This window comes from Piliocolobus tephrosceles, chromosome 1 (assembly GCF_002776525.5).
Source record: "Piliocolobus tephrosceles isolate RC106 chromosome 1, ASM277652v3, whole genome shotgun sequence".
Taxonomy (NCBI): Eukaryota; Metazoa; Chordata; class Mammalia; order Primates; family Cercopithecidae; genus Piliocolobus; species Piliocolobus tephrosceles.
The window spans coordinates 165,330,293-165,347,599 of NC_045434.1; the positions used below are offsets into that span (position 1 = coordinate 165,330,293).

Below are 17,307 nucleotides of genomic sequence, written 5' to 3' on the forward strand. Positions count from 1 at the left end.
ATTTTTAAAACCTGTAGCTACCAATTTGATAATGGTGATAGTGGCTACCATGTATTGAGCGCCTACTATTGGCCAAACATTTTACATTCCTTATGTTATTTAATCTTCACAAGTTTGTGAAGTTAAGTATACTATGGGAATCCCATTTTGAGCTGAGTTAGAATTCCAGCTCTGCCACCTACTGTATATGCATCACTGGGTCAACGACTTAACACCTCTGATCCTGTTTTCTCATTTTTAAATGAAATATATCTGAGAACATTGCAAAGATTCATAATAATACATGCAAAGAAATCATCACTTTGCCTGGTTTCTGATATACACTCAGTAAAAGTAGCTATCAACGTCATCATCATTCTTGTATCCAGCTGTTGGGCTACTTCAAAAGGAATTGAAGTGACCACTACGTCACTCATTACGCTCCAGGATGGTTCAGCGGGAGGCAGTAGTGTGGGGGGGTCAGCCGCAGAAGCTTTTTGGAGTCAGACTGACCAAGTTTTAAATCAAGGCTCTGTCATGTTCTTAATGGGTGACCTAAACAAAGTGGATGATGATGTCTGTCATTTACAGTTGGCTGTGAAAGTCAAACAAGATAATTTATTTAAGGCATTTGCACAATTGTCTGGGACATAGAAATTATTTAATAAATGGTGACTATTGCCATTGTCATCCTTCTTATAGTACCTATACTGGGAATGATGGTGTAAACCATAAGGTTCATTCCCATTGATTCCCTATTTTCTAGGTTGCTGTCAAATAATGAAGATATTTACGTGGCAGGAAGGTTGGTGCCAATATTCCCTTAGCGACTTCTCCATGCTATTGCCTGTGGTTGGGATCATTAAGACAATTTTCTTTTCTAACTGGTAGATAATGTTTCCTTCCAGAAATGTACATCTTTGTTTGGATGATTTTGAGAAGAAGAAGAAACACACTAATAAAAAAAAACCAGGGTGGTCTTTCGCTTAATTAACAGAATTAATTGTTTTAAGGATTACTTTAAAAACACATGTGTTTTTGAGTCACTAAGTAAATAATTCTATTCCGATTTAAACTGCAAGTCATTGTCTTGTGCTACCTGCTGTCTAAACTGAAATAAATAAGAAAAATTTAATTTAGGATGTATAACAGGTTGAATAATGGCCACACAAAGATATCGAGTCCTAATTTATGGAACTTGTAAATTTTACCTTATTCAGAAAGCTGGCCATTGCAGACATCGTTAAAGTTTTTGAGATGAGGATGTTACCCTGGATTGTCTGGATAGCACTAAGTGTCATCACAGTGTCTTTGTAAGAAGAAGGCAGAGAGAGATTACAGGCAGATACACAGAGGAGAAGACTCACAGATGAGGCAACAACGTGAGCAGGGAGGCAGAGATCGCAGTGATTCAGCCGCAAGGTAAGGATTGTCAATGCCACCAGAAGCTGGAAGAGGCAAATATTAGGTTGCTACAAAAATAATTGTGATTTTTGCTGTTACTTACTGCCAAAACTACAATTACTTTTGCACCAACCTAATAACAGAGTCCCTTCTAGCGCCTTTAAGAGGGAGCATGGCTCTGCTGATACCCTGATTTCAGACTCTGGCTTTCAGAACTGTAAGAGAATACATTTCTGTTGTTTTAAGCTACCAAGTTTGTGGGAATTTGTTCCAGTGGACTCAAGAAACTAATACAGGATGTCAGAGCAAAATGAGCATGTAGGGATCAAACACGTTTAAACAGGAACAGTCTAAAATTCTTCAGCACTTCTCAGAGATGAGTGAGGTAGAATAACAAATTTCAGACTTTGATGTTGAATGAACTAGGTCAAAATTGTGTGTGTTCCACCACTTACTGCTATGCAATTTTGAATAACTCATCAGAAACATTCACAGAGCACCTCTCTGTCTGAATGGTGGGTCTGGAGGCAGGATGACCATTTGCAAACTTTGCAAGATCTCAGGTGACTAAAAAGCAGGGATTAATTCAGGGCAGTGGGACCGGGGATGAAGAGAAAGGCAGAGATAATTATTAGAAAAACAGCTGGCATTCCACAAATTAAAACTCTAATGGCATACTACCCTACTCCTGAAAGAATGGCCATAATTAAAAAATAAAAAAATAATAGATGTTGACATGGATGTGGTGAAAAGTGAACTCTTTTACACTGCTGGTGGCAATGTCAACTAGTACAACCATTATGGAAAACATTGTGGAGATTTCTTAAAGAACTAAAAGTAGAACTACCATGCAATCTAGCAGTCTCACTACTGGGTATCTACCTAAAGGGAAAAAAAAGTCATTATATACAAAAGAGACTGCAATGCATGTTTATAGTAGCAAAATTCACAATTGGAAAATATGGAAACAACCTAAATGCCCATCAACCAACGAGTGGATAAAGAAAATGTGGTACATATACACCATGGAATACTACTCAACCATAAAATGGAATGAAATGAATGGCTTTTGCAGCAACTTGGATGGACTTGGAGGCCATTATTGTAAGTGAAGTAACTCAGGAATTGAAAACCAAATATCATATCTTCTCACTTATAAGTGGGAGCTAAGCTACGATGATGCAAAGGCACAGGAATAATATAATGGACTTTGGGGACTTGGGGGGAAGGGTGGGGAGGGTGAGGGATAAAAGACTACACACTGGGTACAGTGTATACTGCTCGGGTGATGGATGCACCAAAATCTCGGAAATCACCATGAAAGAACTTAACCGTGTAACCAAAACCCACATTTCCCAAAAGCTACTGAAATAAAAATGAAAAAATAAAAGAAGGAAAACATCTGGAATTCCTTAAACATGTATTCTGAGCCAGATGCATGAGAAGGGTTCTGTGTGCATTACTCGTGTATTGCTCATAACAATTCTAGAAAGTAGGTACTCCTACTACTCCAATTTATACGTAAGGAAACTGAGCACAGAAACGATTAAAAATATTCCCAAAGTAACAATGCAGATAAGAGGCAAAGCCAGATCTAAACTGCGGAACTGAATCTTAACACTGAAACTTGGCAGTAGTGTGCTAATAGACAAGGTTCAGGCAGTGAGTGGTATGCCAAGTGGGGAAGGGAGTATCTAATAGAGGCATGTATGTCTGAAGGGAATTTTAAAACAATAATAAAACAGACTAGAAGTTACACTGTGTTTTATTCTGTATTTATTTATTTACGAGACAGAGTCTGGCTCTGTCACCTAAGCTGGAGTGCAGTGGCACAATCCAAGCTCACGGCAGCCTTGAACGCCTGGGCTCAAGTGATCCTCCTGTCTCAGCCTCCTGAGTAGCTGGGACTCTGGGTGTGCACTGCTATGCCCAGCTAATTTTGTGTGTGTGTGTGTATTTTTTGTAGAGAGCAAGTCTTGCTATGTTGCTGAGGCTGGTCTTGAACTCCTGGGCTCAAGTAATCCTCCTGCCTCAGCCTCCCAAAGTGCTGGGATTACAGATGTGAGCCACCACACCCAGTTGACTATGTTTTATTATCACTGTGAGCCAAGGATTCTGAACAAAGTCAGAATTTTAATGCTCCCCTCTGCCTGAGTGGAGGGCTCCCATCATCCCTCTTCCTTTCATATGTCAGTGGTATTAGGGATCATTTTGAACTATTCAAAACCATTTAGATGGGCAAAGTAGACACACTTCTGTTCATTGGGTGTGTTGGTCTTTTCCATAGATGAAAATGGAATTCTCAAGAACACACCTGGGACATCTCCTGGATTATCTCATCTCCTCATGGGCAGTTTGGTATTTTGTTTCTAAGCGATTAGTTCCTCCAGAAGACTCTCATTAGTGGGCAATAGATTTGCCACGACTCACACAGAAATAAACATGCCTATGTACAGATAGCGACTTTTCTGCTAATGAGCCATAACACACATCTTTTGCAGCCTCACTCAACACTACCCTACAAACAAAATTGGGAGACGCAGAAACCAATTTCACCATCCATGTACAATGGCTTTCAAACAACAATTTCTAGACCCAGTTTCTCCCCAGGCCCCTAGACATAGTGATCTGCTTAATCTCCATTTGAATGCCCAATACACACATCAAATATGAAATGCCCCAAAACCAGTTGTAAGTGTCTTACCTTTTTGTCCTGGCATGGAAAGCAATCTGTCCACTCTGACCAGTTGCTCAGCTGGCAGGTAACTGCTGTGGGTGTGGCTGCCCGTCTTACTCTCCTAAAGAAAGGAAAGATCCCTGCATCAATTTTGAGATGCAAATTTTAAGCAAATGAGAAAGCTGTGCACATTTTCCTTCCAGTAAAACATGGTTTGAAAGAAATGAGGAATGAACATTTATTGTACTCCTACTTTATGTAGAAATGCCAACAGAAATGAGAGAGTGTATGGTGCTAGAGGATTTATATAAATTATCCCTTTAATACCATATCAGTCCCCCATGCATCAAATTATTATAATTTTAGAGAGAAGAATATTAAAGAGGGCTAACAATTTTTGAACAGCCAAAGTAGCAGAAAGCTCAGTGGTTAAGAATGTGGAGTCTGGGGTAAGAGGATTGGGTTTGAGTCTTAACCACCACTTGCTGACTTTGAAAACTTGAGTAAATTACTTAATATCTCTGAACTACAGCTTTCCCCTCTGTAAAACTACGTTAAAAATAACATTACCTAAAAGGGGTTATTGAAAGTGTATTGAAATGCTTATGAAAGGTTTACTACAAGATGACTTTCATTATTACATGCTGGGACATTATGTGGATTATCTCATTTAATCCCTATAACAATCCTTGGAGATAAATATTATTAGATCTATTTTATCTACAGTGTAAGAAAGCTGGGATTCCTAAAAGCTAAATAGCCCTGAAGTCATAGCCCAGGAACGACAGAGGCAAAAATGGAACTGGTTGGTTTGATGGCAAAATCCATTACCTGCTCCTCATCATGCTACTGCCGCATTTTATGAATCAGCCAACAGATGTGAGAGAGTGTATCTCCAAGCCCACGATCCTTCTCTTACCCCATGCTTCCCCCTCACCAATTAAAAAGCCTACTCAGGGAAAGGGAAACAAGCCACAAGCTTGCCTGGCTTCCACATTAGCTTCTTCCCATAGCACCACTGCTACAACTTCAAGGCCAGGTTGGCCCACGGGGAAAGTGGGAACATTGTCTGTTAACACTAGAATTACCACAGCCTCTGAGAGCCAGGCAGCCACCACTGTGAAGAATGGCATGATTATAACCCTCGTGTAGGAACAGAAAGTGTTTCAAATCTCAGACTAATTATGTAATGAATTTGATGAATAATGACACCTAAGTTGAAACTCTGCACAAGGAGCCATGGAATAGTTCAGAAAATTTTGTCTATCTTTAACTCTGGTTCTCCAACTTTTGGTCTCAGGATACCTTTACATTTCTGCAAATTACTAAAGACCTCAAAGAGCTGGTAAGTGGGCTAGATCTACCAATATTCACAGAATTCAAAATTAAAACTGAGAAATTTAAAAAATACTTATTTATTAACTTATTTAAAATTACAATAACAAACCTATTACATGTTACCATAAATATACATTTTTTCAAATCCCTTTAATGTCTGGTTTAGAAGAAAGTAGCTAGAATCTTATTTCTGCTTCTTCATCCAATCTGTTGCTATATATTGATTTGGTTGAAATCTGTGAAGAAAACTCAGCCTCACACGGTTACGTAGTTGAAAAGGGGAGGAGTGTTTTAGCAGCCTTTTCCAATAACTGTGGATGCTCTCTGTTGGTATTAAATGAAAACTTGACAAGAGGCAATTTCTTACATGTTAGTGGCATGTGGAACCTGAAAGCGTATCAGTGAATTTTTTGTTCTCTGTCACATTAAAATCCATTGGTCTCTACATTTTTAATGGATCTTGTGCCCATATACAATTTTTTATAACATCAGACATTCGAAATTTGGAAAATCATGGTTCACTGAGTATGTGCCTTACAAATATTAATACATTTCACTGTATAATACCTAAACATCAAACTTGTTAATATCACCAGTGATCTCATCAAGCTCATGGTAGTGGATATGTTTCCAAAATTTTGATTTTCTCATAGAAGCTCCAATCTTGTTATTAGTAACAAGTAAACGTTATTTGTTTTCCTTGAAATGATAGGGTCTCTGCATTTTTTTATACAATGCCTGGCAAATATCTAAGCCCAAATAACCATAGTTTGGCAGTTTTTTCATCAAGAAAAAATGGTGTTCCAGGAAAAAAAGTGGTCTTATTGACTGATGTTTATGTCCCCCCAAAATTTATATGTTGAAACCTAATCCCCAATCCGATGGCATTACGAGGTGGGGCTTTTGGGAGGTGACTAGGTTATGAGGGTGAAGCCCTCATGAATGAAATTAGTGCCCTCATTAAAGAGATTACAGGAACCTCCCACATCCCTTCCACCACGTGAGGACACAGCTAGAAGATGATCACCCGTTAACCAAAGAAGTAGGCCCTCACCAGACACTGAATCTGCCAGCGCCTTGATCTTAGACTTCCCAATCTCCAGAACTGTGAAGAATAAATGCTTGCTGCTTAAACATCCAGTCTATGGTAATTTGTTACAGTAGTCCAAGTAGTAAGACAAGTGGCTACCTTAACTTACAGCTCAGATAATTGCTTTTCCTCAAAACAATCATCATACTCTGTGCATACTCAGTGATTTCTCTATGCATTCTTCCCATTTTGTTACATAGAATACTTAAGTCACATCTATTCAAGGATTGAGGTTTAATTAAATTAACAATTCTTACTGCTTCTAGAAGGACTTTCTTAAGTAAAACTTAAAACTTAGGAGTTTGTTTGTTTGTGTGTTCTTTCCTGTGAGTTTAGTGCCACTGCCTCGATTTTGACCAAGGCCCTAGCAGTTTTATCCATTGGTGCCTCTGTACCATCGGTGCAACTGTAAACACAGTAAAAGGGTAAAATAATAATGTCTTACCATTATTATGAGAACTGTTTCGAACTTACAGGTCCCCTGAGAAGATATTGGGGACTCCCTGGGGTCTGCAGAACACACTTGGAGAAACTCTAATCTGTAACACAGTGCTAGCAGGCAGAAGCCCTCCCATCCCTTCAAAGAAAGCGTCATTGCCCAGCTCACAATCTTCCCCCTACATCAATTCCTGTCCTCATGCTGGGAGACTCATCATCCCTACAAACGAGTCATCCAACTCTCTGGTTGCTCAGTTGCTCCTCTTCCTAATCTGTAATAATCTTCTCTTCTGAACCTTCTCACTCTCTAAAACAACTTCCGCTCCAAGTCATTCATTCATGAATCACCTGTGAATAGTTACTTGGGGGCTCCACAGCCTCTTGTCTTTCTATCTTATATGCTTAAGGGAATTCCCACTGTGCTTCTTCTTGAACCTCATTGGGATCTCCATTATCTCGACATCTAAGCTTCCTCCCTTTCAATAAGAACCCCTCTTATCTTTATTTACCTTTATAACCAGTTTTGATTCCATGATTCATCATTTTAAATCTTACCTATATTCTAAACACCTAGATCCCACTGTTCCCTCGATCACACCTAACTGTAAATCCCAACCCTGAATGAATCCAATTATCTACCTCTTTACTTTGGTTAATTCCTATGTATCTTTCATTCTCATCATAAACATCAATTCCTTAGGGAAATATTTCCTGATACCCAGACTGGTTGAAAACCTCCTTCATTTGATTTGGTCAATCTCTGCACATTTTCTCAATATTTAATTATCAAACTTGTAATATTTGTAAAATTTATTTTTTCTCTACCAGATTCTAGGTTCTATGAATGCAGAAACTGTCTATATTTGCTACAGAGTTCCCAGCACCTATCATGGGCCAGGCCCATGGAAAGTGCTCAGTAAATATTTACAAAAGGAAAAAAAAGAAGGAAGGGAAAGAGGGAGGGAAAAAGGAAGGAAGGAAGGAAGGAAGGAAGGAAGGAAGGAAGGAAGGAAGGAAGGAAGGAAGGAAGGAAGGGAAGAGAAGGAGTAAAAACAATTTCTGGGATATAGACAGTGACATTGTTGAGATATTTATTTGAACCTGATTCTTGTAATCTAAATTAAATTAGATCCTGGTATCTCGACATTCAAATGGCTCAGGGTTTGTTACACACGTCATTTTTCTAATAGACTGTTCTAATAATAAAAGTTTGAAGTGTGGGAACATGGATAATCGGAAGGAGAGAGAGAAGGTATAGGGAGAAGGTTTGGGAACAGGAAAGGACTCCAGCATTATTTCTGCATCTCACTACAGAATTGTCAAGATAATGTCACTGTAAGCCCATAGAGACTGCGTTATGTGTCACACCGGAGGGAAACAGTACTAATGGATGGAAGCGAAAGCCTAGACAGAGCAGTGGTGTATTTCTGTAGTTTCAAAAGCCTTGTGACAAGATGTCTAGATGGAGGCATACATGCTAATGTTATCACGGAGGCCAGAGTACAGAAAGTACACCAGGACCATTCATTAAAGTTGTTACAGAGCTCCAACCTTTTAGCCAATACCAACGTGACCAACATTTTATTATTCCAATAAATTTTTCAATGTAGTTCATTTTTTGATCATTATAAAAGTAATACATTCTCATTACAGAGAACATGGGAAAGATTATAAATGAAAAGAATTGGCCCAAATTTTACTATCATGAATATTTAGTTATATTTTCTTCTGTTTATTTTCATAACACATTGAGGTCATACTGAGTATTATATTTTATATCCTGATTCTTCCACTTAATAATAGAGCAGAAACCTAAACTATTTATGGTAATACACATTGTTCCACTCCTCTTACATTAAACAATTAGATTATTGAGTCCTCAGTTTTTCCGTATTCAAGTTATTTGTTGAAGATCTATCCTGTAGAGTGGGATGACTGCATTGAAGGGATTTTAGAGCTTATGGCACATATTGCCAAATGGCTTTCCAAAAGAACTGTATAAATTGTTTAATTACTTAAGGAGCCATTCATAATTCCGTGGCCTAATAAATCTTGGAAAATATTTTTAAGGCATCTCTCAGCTGGCAAAAATCTACTCAATCAGTAAGACGTTTAATACGGAGCACAGGGACTTAGGAGTCTTTGCTTCTCATCTTCAGTTTGCCTCTCACCTGCTGGGCTACTATGAGCAAGCTGCTTTAATTGACTTTAAGTTTTTTAATCTGTAGAATGAGCACAAGTCTATACGGTGCTATCACAGCGTTTCTCAAAGAGTAACCTGCAGAGTACCAGTTCCTGAGATATGCACAGGGGTCAGGGAGGAAGAGGAGAAAAGTTCCATTTCAAATACATTTGGATGAACTGCATACGCCATATCGTTCTTGGAGATTTAAAATGCCTAATAACATATTAAAGGCTCAGAGAGTTTCTGCATTTTAATTTGTTTACCCTGGCATTTCCCAAATTTTGTGAGGAAACACAGGCCATTTCTTTTTTTATGCATCATCTGTAAGACTATGTAACACAGTTGAAACACTGATGTAAAAGAAAGAGGTTTAGAGTTCGGCAAATACGCATTTGAATCTGATTTCTGCTACTTACTGAATTTCAATTTTCTTATAGCTATAAAACAGGGAAAATTGTTTGCAAGACTATTTTGAATATGGGGTGAGATCATGTATGTAAAATCTCAAGCACAAGCCTGGCATACATGTTAGCGTCACTCTAACCTTGTCAACCTCACACATGCTAATCAAACCTCTCCATCTTCATCAAAAATGTATTGAAGGTACTCGAATAGGGCTGTGGACAAGTGACACGCTTCCCATCTGCCTTTTAAAATAGAGCAGCTTATTGGGCAAAGGGTCTAAAACCTAGAGTTGAATAAGCAACGTGCAAGTTAAATACTTGACCCAGAATGTGGCCACTTCAGCAATTTAGAAAAGAAAATAATTAATTAGCTACCAATCCTAGGCTAGAAGGTCAGAAAGCCCAACTCTGATGATACCAGGGGATTGTCCTCATAAATTGGCTCAGCTTGTGTTAAAATCTGATTATCACTAATCATATAATCTTGAGCCAGTCCCATCCAGTTACATGGAGATTCCATCATACAATAGAGGTATTTTAGATTTAACTTTGAAAGCGCTCAGTCTTCAGCAACCTCCATGTTGCTAAGTCAGGTAGAAAGTTGTCTGGTTTTGTTTTACTTGCCCTCTGCTATGGTTTATTTTTCCCCACTCATGTTGATTGCATGAGTGTAATAAGTAGGGGGTAAAAAACAAACTCGTATTGAAACTTGATTCCCGATGTGGCAGTGTTAGGCCTGGTGGGAGGTGTTTGGGTCATGAGACAGATCCCTCAGGAAAGGCTTAGTGCTGCTCTTGCAGTAGTGAGTGGGTTCTCCTGGCTAGACAGACTCATTCTCACTGGTTCCCATGGAAATTAGTTGTTATAAAGCAAGGTTCCTCCTCCTGTTTGGTCCCCTTCAAATGTGCCCACTTCCTTTTTTACCTTCTCTGCCATGTTTTGACGCAGCACAAAAGTCCTCACCAGGATGTTCCTATTTTCTTTATATAACTTAAAGTATATAAAATATTTTGCATACACTTTTCTAGAACAGAAGCTTCATGAGAGCTGAGAGCAAGGACTTTGTCTTTCTCATTTATATCCCCAGGGCCCAGAACAGTGCCTGGCATATAATGGGTGCTCAATAAAACACAGTAAGCATGTATATGTCAATTAAAAAAGGAAAAGCTCCCACCAGAAGCCAAGCAGATGCTGGCACCATGCTTCTTATACAGCTTGCACAACCATGAGCCAAATAGACCTCTATCCTTTATAAACTACACAGCTTCAGGTATTCCTTTATAACAACACAAAACTGACTAACACACAGTCTGTTAACCACTTTTTTCTTCATGAGAACTTTCATCTCTTTAACTTCTTCAGCATAATTCCTCCTCACTCTCTTCCTACCTCTGGCCAGTTCTCCTCCAAAAACTGGAATTCCTCAAGGTGCAGTCTGGTCTTTCTTCTTTTTCTCTTTCTGCTTTTCTCACCCTTAAGAAGGTAAGATCCATGTCCTTGGCTTCATACACGATCTGTGCAAATGTTTCTACATTTAGGCCTTCAACCTAGACTAGTCCTCTGTAATCCTGTTTTGTTTATCCAACTTCTCCATTTGATATGTCTATCAAATGCCTCTTAGACATGGCAAACTTAATGGTTCCACATCTAAACTATTCATTTTCTCTTTTAAGCAGTTCCTTGTTATGCCTTCCTGTGGGCCAAGACCTTCTTCTACTTTACCTTTCTCCAATCCATTCTCTGCACAGCAATCAAGATAATTTTTTCAAATGAGAAATCAGATAATATCCTTCCTTTATAAGACTCTCAGTGATTTTTGTTTTGTGTGTGTGTTTTACTACACATAGACTCAAATCCAAATTTCTCATTGTGGTGCCTAAGGTCCTCTGGGATCTGGCCTCTGTCCAATTTTTTGACTTCTTCTTAAGGCATTTCTCTGCTTTCATGCTTCTCTCATTCTTCAGTCCTCAAACATGACAAGCCACTTCCAATCACAGAGTCTTAGCACAGGTGATCCCTCTGCTTTACCCTGCTCTTTACCCAGCTTCTCCCTACCGCCCTTCACGTCTCAGTTTAAATGCCACCTCCGCAGAAAATTCCCTCAATCAGCCTGTCTTTAGATTGCTCTAATATCCTCGAACAAAGGGCCCCGTTTATTTCCTTCGCAGTATTTATCACAATGTAAAAGAAAAAAAATTATTTTTTTCTTTTGAGACAGAGTCTTGCTCTGTTGCTCACATCAGAGTGCAGTGGCACAATCTTGGCTCACTGCAGCCTCCGGCTCCCAGTTTCAAGCGATTCTCATGCCTCAGTCTCTCGAGTAGCTGAGACTACAGGCATGTACCACCATGCCCAGCTAATTTTTTGTATTTTTAGTAGAGACCGGGTTTCCCCATGTTGGTCAGGATGGTCTCAAACCCCTGAGCTCAAGTGATCCACCTGCCTCATCCTCCCAAAGTGCTAGGATTACAAGTGTGAGCCACCACGCCCACAATTTCTAAGATAATATTTTTGGTTACATACTTATTGAGTCCATCGCTACACTGGAAATTCCATGAGTGTTGAAACACTATCTGTTCAGTTTATTACCTAACACCTAGCACACCTGTAATATTTATTTATTGAATGAATGAATAAATAAATCCAAAAAAGTATCCACTGTGTGCTAGATGCACATAGAATTCCATACAGAACTTTAAGTTCCAAGCATATACTGGGTTCTCCTGCAGTATTTGCAGAACGTTATTTCCTCCACAGAATGCTAATCATATCTCATTCATCTGGCCGAACCTTTCCACTTCAGTTCATTCTCTCCAGATAGCTTTCCTTAGCCTGACTGTCCTATGCTAACATAGCGCCATATACATAGAGCTTCTAACACTTTATTCCTACTCCTAGACTGCAAGCTCTGGAAGACTGAGATCGTGACTGTATTGCTCACCATTGTACCCTAGTGCTGAGCACAGTACCTCGAATATATTATCTCATATAATCTTAAGTTATTTCATTAAAATTTCACAAGAACCCTGTGAGGGTAGGAAGTACTATTTCCATTTTATAAATGAGTAAAACAGATTCATAAGAAGTTGAAATAACTGGCTTAAGGTTATGTAGGTAGAAAGTGGCAAGGCCAGAATTCAAACCAACAAAGACTCCAAAGCCTATGCATTTTTTAAGCATTCCAAGATGTATTCTGAAGGATTTCTGACAAAAGAGAAACAGGGTAATAAAAATAATTTTCTAAAGACTTACCACGTACCAGGTTCTGCTATAAGTACTTTATATAAACTTACTCAAGTCCTGACAAAAACTCTATGAAATATGTGTTATCTCCATTTCATAGATGAAAAAAAAATGAAGCCTAGGAAGTTGAAGCAACTGGCCCAAGTTCCATAGCCACTACGTGGTGATGCCAGGACTTAATCCCAGATTGATTATACTTCATAGACCAGACCCAATGCCACCTGAAGTATTGCTAAAGATTAGTTACCCTGAATAAAAGTCTCCATATTACATGATTCACTTTTGAGTCACATCCACTACTCCAATTGTTTTTATTAAGTAAAAATTCATGTTTCCTGAATATACATCAATTTTCAGTCGTCTGTACTACTATTAAAAATATTCACATGGCCTTGGCCCAAGATGCTTTGGTAAATATACTCTGATGTCCACAAAAGCAATAAAATAAAAAGGGACATCATGATTGAAACTTCTTTAGGGTCAACTGCCTACAGGCCCACTTAACAAAAAGAAAGAGCTTTAGATGCTTAGATAGTTGTCCTCTGTATTTGGGGTCCCCATCCACATTTTTTAAATTCCCCTAAGGAATTCTGCTTTTCATTAATGGAAAAGTTGGGTTGAAAATGTTGGCCTTCAACTGATGGATAATAAAAACAACACTCTTAGAAGAATGTAATAAGGGTTAAATTGGCTAGTATTCGTAAATGCCTATCAGAGTTATCTTGTTATTGAATACTCCTCTTCTCTCTCTAGGATTCAGTTTCTTTCTCTGTAACATGAGTGGATTAAGCTAGATACTAAATCATTCCTAATTCTAAAGACCAACAAAATAGAAATAATGGAATTAGCATATAAGAACTTTGAAAGAGTTATTGTAAATATGCTCTATTATTTGAGGAGAATTAAGAAGCTAATGAGAAGGGTAGTAGAAGATATTAAAAGATACCAAATGAGACATTTAAAACTGAAAATTATATTAACTGAAATTTAAAATTCACTGGATAGGCTTAACAGCAGATTGAACATTGCAGAACAAAAAATTAATAAATATATAGTTATAGAAACCAAAATGAAATAGAAAATAAACCGCCAACAACAAAAAAAAGAAAGAGCATCAGTGACCTGAGGGACTTTATCCAGCAGGCTAGCATCTCTGTAATTGAACTATCAGAAAGAGAGATGAGAATATATGGGGCAGAAAACATATATGAATGAATCATTGCAAAAATTTTCAAATTTGATGAAAACTATAAACCCACAAAACCATATCACCTTGGAATTTGAAAAATATAAATCTAAAATACGGCCCCAAAAAAGAAGAAAATAGAAACAAAGAAGACATGGGACAAATAGAAAACAAATAGTAAAACGGCGAACTCAAGCCCAAGTTTATCAATAATTATATTTGATGTAAATGGTCTAATTACCATAATTAAACTACAGAGATTGTGAGACCAGCTAAAGCAAGCCTCATCTATGTACGTTCACATGAATTATATTTTTAAACATAGTCATATAAGTTAAAATAAAATAATAGAAAAAGATTTGCCATGCACATACAGATCATAAGAAAGCAAGGATAACTATATGTATTAATGATAAATGATATAGGTTGTAGAACAAGGACCATTGCCAGGGATAATGGAAGCCTTTCATGATAATAAAGGGGTAAATTATCAAGCAGTCAGAATAATTCTAGATGTGTGTGTGTGTGAGTGTGTGTGTATTTAATAACAGAGTTTTAAAATACATGGAGCTAAAACTAATAGAACTGTAAGTAGGCAAATCCACAAATACAGTTGGAGATTGCAACATTCTTTTCTCAGTAATCAATAGAACAAGATAAAAACTTGAGTGACATTAACAACCAGCTTGACTTAATTGACTTGGAACTACACTGAACACAGAATAATGCACTTTTTTGAGCATATGGAATATTCACTAAGGTTGGCCACACTCTTAGTAAAAACCAAATCCCAATACATTAAAAGAATTGCAATTAAAACTTCTAGGCAAATTTGAAACTTGAAATTAAAAACTTCTAAGCAACATACATACTGAAAGATGTTATTTGTATAAAATATGTAATAGAGATCCACTGATTTTGAGGCTGAAGATTATAACTTCCTTCCATCACCATTGTTTTAAAATGTTTTTTTCAAATAACTACTCTTAATTAAGATTTTATAATGAGCAAACATTAAACACGGACTTACAAAATAAATGTGTGCCATTAAAATGTAAATCTATATATTATCTGTTTTCAATGTTAGAGTTCATGTGAAATTTTATTTTGCAGGGGAAAAGAGTGCTATTACTTAAAAATAAAGTTTAAAATCTCTGACTGATCAGAAAGATCCATGCCAATTGGCATATTATAAATTTGTTCTGTCTGATTATTGTCAACCATCAAGGGAATGAAAATACCCAAAAATAACAATAACAATCACACAAAGCGCTGGTGACAGCTTTCACTGAACACTTACTAGGTAATAGGTAATAGGTATTGATCTAAGTACTTTCATGCATTTAATTTTTGTTCTTACTTTCCTCCCATTTTACAGGTAAGGAAAATGAAGCTTGGAAAAATTAAATAACTTGCCTGAGATCAGACAGCTACTAAATGCCAGTGCCAGAATTTGAACCTAATAAAATCTTTTCACCATGTAGCTTTTCACTTTCAAAGTCAGTGTCAGACACACTGGCATTAGATACAAAGACCTCATGATTTCCTTCTTCAGCACTTTGTAAAGTATTTAATTGGTTCTAGTTTGCCTTGACTTGAAATTTGCCTCTTCACTGGTCTGTCTTGTTTGATAAGTTCATCAAACATCAAGACTCTTTGTTCATTTTCAAAAAGGATTACAATGATAAGCTTTTATAATTAAGAATATCTCGGCGGAGATTTCCTTTACCACAGTTCTCTTGCTTTATCTTCTAATTATTAGAGATGAATTTTCTGATTTCAAAATTGTATTTCCTTTAAATACAAGTTACAGATTAACTGCTTTTAAAATGCTTTCCTCCCTTCTGAACTGTTACTTAAAGGAACTCTCACTTGCTCTAGCATTTAAAAGCACTAATGATTCAAAATTGCATCATCTATCAAGAATTATAATTAAATAAATCTATTTAACATCTTTAATGTTTGGGAGAAAGGGATTGCTTTAAAGCTATCCCAAAGGTGAAATAAAGGACTGCTTAGGCTCCACAAAATACTTAATATTAAGATACAAAAAAAAAAAAAAAAAATCTCATGAAGCTAGGTTGGAAATCTCAAGAAAATAGAATGGGTGAAATGCAATGTACATATGAAACTATATCACTTCCCTCTATTATCCCATAGCAAAAGATAAAGTCAGTTTTAGAATCAAATGACCCAGCATCTCTATAGTCCTTTGCCTCCCCCAAAGTGATTTTGAACACATTATCTAATTTTATCCTCCCCCAAAACTATGAGACAGGTACTCTTATGATGTTCTTTTACAGATAAGGAAGTAGGGGTTAAGTTAACTGTTCAGCACCACTCTGGAAAACTATCATTTATTAAGTGTCTACTATAAGTTGAGTACATTTCATATTCAGGATCTTATTTTATCTACATTAACTCTTATAGAAGAGGTATTATTATTCTCATTTTACAGCTAGGGAAACTAAGGATCAAACAGATTAAATGATTTACCCTGAATTACTCAGCTTCTAAGCATTAGAGCTGTGATTTACATGTAGGCCAATTTAGCACAGTCTTTTCACTGTCCCATCCTCCTCCACGGGAATAGCAATAACATGAAAAGAGGTTATTTTCCATTCTAACATAGCCTCTGCTGCAAACATAAAAGTGTCTTAGTTCCCCAGCAGGTGATTCCTATGTGCAAGTTTTGCAGAGACATATGGCCCACTTACTGGTTCACCTTCTCCTGTGCAGTTACCCCAGGCTGACAAGTCATCAAAGACAAGATGAAGAAAACAACAGCAAACATCTCAGCCAGAAGCCACCGCGCTATATTACCTTGACGGAATAAAACTATCTATTCAGGAAATTGGAGTAAAAGCTGTCTACAGGCTGGGACCTGTAAGATCTATCTGATGTTAGAAACTCACCCAGATACACACAAATTCGCACAGAACTCAATTGATTCTCTTTCAAATGTGGTTAAATAGTAACCAGAGTATTGATTACCTAAATACTCTAAAAATGTTCCAGACACCAAAGGCCACTGCCCTTTAGACCTTTTGAAAAACAAATCCATGTGGTTAAGGAAAAGAAGATATTTAACCAACAACAGCTTAGCAAAGAGGTCTTATTTTCAAACAGAGACAAAAACCAAACCATGATGCAGTTCTAGAATTCCTGGTCTTTTCCGGTATCTCTTGGAACTTCTGAGGTCAGATCAATCTATTTCACAAGACTGAAACAAGGCTAATATTGTCATATCAACTCAGACATAAAGCACTCAGAAAAATGTAGGAAATGCCAACAGTTATATGAAAGTTCTACTATATATTGCCAAACATCTAAATCCTGAAATATATGTGTAATTCAATGGAC

The 17,307-nt window shown here is 37.3% G+C and overlaps 1 protein-coding gene across 1 annotated transcript in view; it reads right to left on the reverse strand.

The window, feature by feature from the left end:
* C8A (complement C8 alpha chain) overlaps positions 1 to 16,871 on the reverse strand; it is a 62,945-nt gene extending 46,074 nt beyond the window's left edge. The window contains exons 1-2 of the mRNA XM_023186805.2: positions 16,662 to 16,871; positions 4,088 to 4,181 (exon numbers count right to left, since the gene is read on the reverse strand). Coding sequence (XP_023042573.1) covers positions 4,088 to 4,181; positions 16,662 to 16,738 — 171 coding nt within the window. The 5' untranslated portion in view covers positions 16,739 to 16,871. The remainder of the gene's footprint in view (positions 1 to 4,087; positions 4,182 to 16,661) is intronic.
* Between the last annotated feature and the right edge of the window lie 436 nt (positions 16,872 to 17,307).